Here is a 6,082-nt window from a genome sequence, read left to right as displayed (position 1 = left end):
CATTTCCATGATCTTGGAGCAGAGGAATGTTGGAAAGCTGACCTGAAGCACAGGACAATAAAAATTGGTTATCCATTTACCAAAGTATAGAGTACTCTTCAATGGAAGCCAGGACTATAAAACAGTAGTCCAAGAAAATAGTCGATCAATTTTCAGTACAAAAGACAAGTAGACTGACTCCAGGGGAGTAATGAATTTCCCCCAATACTACATTTGATTGCAAAGAAATTATGTACAGGGACTTATAGTTCTGGCTCCTGCTCATCAGGTTGTTTAACTAACTATAGTTCATTTTTCTATGTCCAGTATGCCTTGACCCAGAACGGACGACTTAACTGATTGAACTCTAAGCTTATGACCTTTAATTCAACTGCAGCCAGAGAACTAGAGATCTGTCCGTGCACACAATGTAGTAGAAATGCTAACCATGTTTGATGGAATTCGAAAAGAAATCCATTAGAAAAGAAGCATGCTGTTGTCCTAGTTAATTGCTCTATAGCTGGTTCTGACTCATTGGGACACAACGTGCAAGAGAACAATCCGTTTCCTGGTTCTGTGCCATGCTCACAATTGTGACTATGTTGTTGCAGCCACTGTGTTGCTCCATCACATTGCAGGTCCTCCTCTTTTTCTCTTATCCCGTATTTCACAAAATGTGATGTCTTCCTCTCGATCCTGGTCCCTCCTGATAACACGTACAAAGTATTTGAGGTCAAGTCTCACTATATTCACTTCTAAAGAACATTCTAGCTGTAATTCCTCCAAAATAAATTTCTTTGTTCTAAAAATCTATGATACTTGAAGTGCTCTCTGACAGCACCATAATTCAAATGCATCAATTCATCTCAGATCTTCTTAGTCACTGTTTAATTTTACATATATATATAAAGCACCAGCAAACACGATGACTGGGGCAGGTACACCTTACTCCTCAAAGTGATATCATTGTTCTTTAGCATTTGGAAAGCTAGATATCAATGACCACTCCTGCTGCAGAAAGTAGCTCAAACATGACAACATATATGATGATGACACAGGAGAGTGTAATGTTTAATTTTGTGCAAAGAAGGTCGCTGTGAATTGGAAACAACTCAATCGCATCTAACAATAAAAAACATATGCACATTATCCAGGTTACATGCTATCTTTATGTGAATCCAAAAGAGTTGTGTGGTAAAAGCAGAGATGGATAGTAAGATACTCTGGTAAAAATCTTGTTAGTTACTGAAAGATTAAAGTAATGATTTGCCTTCCATGTCTGCAATTTCATAAGTCAAATTTTCATAAGAAGTTATCCAATTTTCCTTTTAAACCAATCTTCTTTCTTAGGTTTTCCAAGCACCGTTAGAGGTATGGAAAATGCAAATAACACCAGCGGAATATATTTCATTCTTCTGGGGCTTTTTAACCACACAAAGCTGCACCAGTTCCTCTTTGCTATGGTGTTCTTGATCTTCATCACCTCACTGATGGGCAATGCCCTGATGATTACCCTCATCCTTGTGGACCCTCAACTCCACACACCCATGTACTTCTTGCTTAGCCAGCTTTCCCTCATGGACATGATGCTGGTCTGCACTATTGTTCCCAAAATGGCAGCAAACTACCTGATGGACACGAGGTTCATCTCTCCCACCGGCTGTGGAACCCAGATATTCCTGTTTCTCACATTTGGAGGTGGTGAGTGCTTCCTCTTAGCAGCCATGTCCTATGACCGCTACGTGGCTATATGTCATCCACTGCGCTACCCTATTCTTATGAGCCAGAGGCTCTGCTTGCTCATGACGACAGATTTATGGCTTCTGGGAGCAGTTGACGGGCTAATGCAAGCTGCCACCACTTTGAGTTTCCCTTACTGCCACTCAAGGGAAATCAACCACTTCTTCTGTGAGGCGCCAGCACTGATCCGACTTGCCTGTGCGGACACCAAGGTCTTTGAGTCTTTCATGTACATCTGCTGCATCCTGATGCTCTTGATCCCTTTGTCTCTCATTTTTGCCTCATACAGCCTCATTCTGGCTGCAGTGCTTCGAATGCGGTCAGCTGCAGCCCGGAACAAAGCCTTCACCACCTGCTCCTCTCACCTTGCAGTTGTGGGACTCTTTTTTGGGACCATCATGGTCATCTACATGAGGCCCAAGTCTTACAGGTCAGAGGACCATGATAAGGTGGTCTCAGCTATTTATACCATCTTTACACCTCTCTTGAACCCTCTTATATACAGTGTGAGAAACAAAGATGTTAAGGGGGCATTGAGGAGGTTCCTGAGAAAACCTTTGATGTAATGCCTACATTGCGAATATTTTTTCAAAATTGTGGCACACTAGCTGGTTTGAGATTAAAGTTCCAAAATATTGTTTTATTGCACTATTAATTTCATTTAATGTTCTCTCTTTTGTAATTCAGTATACTTTCCATTTCTTGGCAATATGCTTGCATTGTTTTATATGATTAATTTTACATTTGTATAATTAATTAACTACATTTGATTTGTGTCAAACAATTTAGTCTTATGTTTGCTCTGAAACTAAGGCTTCAATAAATGAGCATTAGTAGTATGTTAACTAACCAGTATATAAAACATTGTTCACTAATTGACCATATAACCTATATATTTCCATAATGTGGAAATAATTAAATGGAATGAAGATATATTATTCAATAGATCCATAATAATTTGAAACATACATGTATATTCTAAACTTATATAGTGAAGTTAAAATAAATATCAAAAATGAAACAATATGAACAATGAACCTCAAACATAAATCATGTTTTAAAAATTAGTAAAAATATTTTTAATATGTTGCAAACAGATATGCTCATTATATATATAATTATTGCAAGCATGTCCATAGTTAAGTAGATCTTGAGATACACTATTGTGAATTATAATTGAGTTTTCATGATATATGTGAAAATGTAAGACGTAGATATGAGGTAAATATTTTTGTAATAAAAGTTAAATATTTTACTGATTCTTTTATATGTTTTTCCTTACTATTATAAGTCCTTCATATAATACTTCTCCAAAAGTGCGGTTAAGGGTATAAAAATATATGTTAATACAATGTTCTATACTTTAATACATATTTACATATGTATTAAATAAAGCACATATCTGCAAACATAGAATTAAATCATTATTAAATCATATGAATAAATGGTGTTTGTAAGATTGCATATATAATGTTGAAAGATCTTGATTACTGGAAAGAGGTAAGACACAGAGAAATGTTGCTTTCCATTTTACACTCCTTTCTACACTTGGCTAAGTATATGAAGTGACTACTTACAGAATAAGCTTTAAATACTTTTGAATAAAAAATAATCTGGGTCAAACCGTATAACACTAGTGATATAAGCTAAATAAAAACATAATGTATATCATGTAGAAAATAAATAATGGATTAAAAAAGAAACCTGCTTGTCTGAGCAAACAAGTCTCAATTTAAGAAAGGGCTCCAGGCAAAGATCCAGTAGAAGTCGGTGAAAATTTCAGCATGATTTGAGACAGTACCTCACATAAACACTTAAGTAAAAAGCCTTCTGAGAATGGTAAAAATCTTGGAGATTCTCTTCAGCTTTTGTTTTTTAAGCCATTAATAAAAAATTTAAGGTCCTGGAGTAAAGCCTCAGTGTCTCTGTAAACCACAGTCTGATGTTCAATTCCATCCGCAGTTCCATAGGAGGAAGGTGAGTCTGTCTGCGGGAGTAAAGTTAGTTAAGTCCAATCAACTTAAGGGCAAGGAGACTGATTTTGTTGTTGGTAGATTAGCAAGGCCATATGGAGTGCAAGCTTTGGAAGAGTTTATAAATGTTGATATTTGTGGCTTTTGTTTAATTAAGTAGATAACAATAGCTTTATGAAAAACATTTCCAAGCATTTTGTTTGTTTTTGTTGTGTTCTTTCTTCCAGGTAGGAATACCAACCGGTTTTGTTTAAAATGTTAGATGACTAAATTGGCTACTCTTTAATTTTAGGGTAGAGAACGTCTGACCTGAAAATCAGAGGCAAAGAACAAGGAAAACAATTCCCAGAGAGTTATGCAGAGTCTTAATCAGGAATTGGCATCAATTTATATCACCATTGCAGGATTGATAGAGATCAGTGATTCTTTCTCTCCCTAATCCCTGGTTTAAATATAAGTGTTTTAAAAATAGAACATTATAAATTGATACAACAGTATTGGTGAAGAGGAATTGAGACTCCTAGTGTGTATTCCCTGCTGACACATATGCCTGTTTTAACGAAAGTTCTTTTTCAGTAATGTGGGGGCTCAACATGAAACTTGAGTTTTCAGCTTCCAGTTGTGTCATTCATGGGGTATAATGATAATGGATGGGGTAGAAATGAGCTGTCTCTGATAAAACTTGCTGAAAGTGCATATACATTTTTAAAATAAATAAATGTATGAATTCCCTACTTATTGACTTGAAATGGATTACCAATAGTAGTGAACCTAAGGACAGAATAGAAAGGACCTATCAAATTTACAAGGCAGTGCAGCTTTAGGGAAGCATATTGCTATTTCTTTCTGTTGATGCGTTTGAACCACTGACCTTAGCTAACAATTTTGCACCAAGGCATTGTGTAGCGCATGTTTTTATCTATACACACCGTGTTGAAGGGGACTCTGGAGGTGTTTTGGACTGCTGATCTCAAGTCTATGATTCAAACCCACCAGCTGTCTCATGGCAGAAAGTGGGACCTATGTGCTCCCTTAAAGATCCAACCTTTTTTTTTTGTCACATGAACTAGAATCAATGTCATTATTGCTGAATGGCATTGAGTTGATCCCTACGCAAAGTAACCCTGCACAAACAGAAATAAACACATCCCAGTCTTGCAACATCCTCACAATTATTCCCAGGCTTGAGCTCATTGTTGCAGCTACTGGGTCAATCCATGTCCTCAAGCGCCTTCCTCTCTTCCACTGACCCTCGGCATCACCAAGCATGATGTTCTACCCCAAGGACTTTTTTCTGTTGATAATATTTTGAAAGTATAGAAGTTGATGTATTAACATATTTCCCTCTCAAAAGCATTACGGCTGTATTTCAATGGAATGAGTATCAGTTTGTCTTGTGACCAGTTAATGGCACTTTCAATATTTTTTTTAGTCCTGCAATTCAAATGCACACATTCTTCTTCAGTATGAACACTGCCAGATGAAACAACATTTTGCATTAAAGCCAGTCTTTCTTGAACACTGGCACTAAGTAGCCTCCGAAACTGAAACCTTTATCCTGGTGCCTCTTGCTAAGCTTGGCACCATGCTTTCTTTAACATTTTATAAAATTATTTTACAGACATTCCAGAAATGATTTTAGCATGGCATGGTCTATCAAAATTCTTTAATGACATGTAGTGAGTGCCCAGAGATGCCAGAAAAAACATGACAGAGGATATATATAATTGACAAATATATATTTATATACACATAATACATACATACATACACACACATACACATATGCCAAGAGTATAAAGGATATGTATCATAAACCTGGTGCAGCAAAATAGGAAGTAAATATGTGTGGTATTACACAATCTGGTGTCCATTTGGACTCAAGTGGATTATGATTGAAGGTTGGAGTCTAGTCTATCAATTAGACAATGAAGCCTCAATGTGGACATGGATTTCTCCTGAGATTTTGGGAAATCCTGTTTTTACTCCTTGGAGATGAGAGAGACTTTCTCTTGGCTACATCCTTGGAGATTCTCTAGTGACAAGGCTCACTACCTGTGAGACATTCCTAAAGAGAATCCACGTTGACCTACCCTAATGCAGCCAAACCCTGAACCTCGAGAAGCCACACAGAGACCTCTGCCAGCGCTGACATTCTGACAAAGCCACTGGATCTATAAGACTTCTCACACACTGGTCTTTGATCATCCAGCACTCAGCATCATTGCAAGTGTTTTGTGAGTCGGAAGAGAACTTTGTAGATTGGTATCATATACACGGGTGAATAATATTGGATTTTTGAACTTGATCTGTACCGCGCTGATATTTTTTTTCTCAGTATCCAAGTGCTCTTCTATATAAACCTCTTTCTTAAGGTTAGCAGACCAACG

General features: G+C 37.1%; 1 protein-coding gene across 1 annotated transcript; it reads left to right on the top strand.

Moving 5' to 3' along the window:
* The first annotated feature begins 1,352 nt into the window (after positions 1 to 1,352).
* LOC142441225 (olfactory receptor 2T33-like) lies at positions 1,353 to 2,285 on the top strand. Its single transcript, XM_075543278.1, has one exon. It carries the CDS (start codon positions 1,353 to 1,355, stop codon positions 2,283 to 2,285), a length of 933 nt encoding a protein of 310 aa, XP_075399393.1.
* The last annotated feature ends 3,797 nt before the right edge of the window (positions 2,286 to 6,082 follow it).

This window comes from Tenrec ecaudatus, chromosome 2, assembly GCF_050624435.1.
Source record: "Tenrec ecaudatus isolate mTenEca1 chromosome 2, mTenEca1.hap1, whole genome shotgun sequence".
Lineage (NCBI taxonomy): Eukaryota > Metazoa > Chordata > Mammalia > Afrosoricida > Tenrecidae > Tenrec > Tenrec ecaudatus.
This window is presented reverse-complemented; position numbering and strand designations above follow the sequence as displayed.

Excerpts from the sequence above, each read along its gene's own strand:
- LOC142441225 (XM_075543278.1), top strand. The coding sequence starts at position 1,353 with ATGGAAAATGCAAATAACACCAGCGGAATATATTTCATTCTTCTGGGG.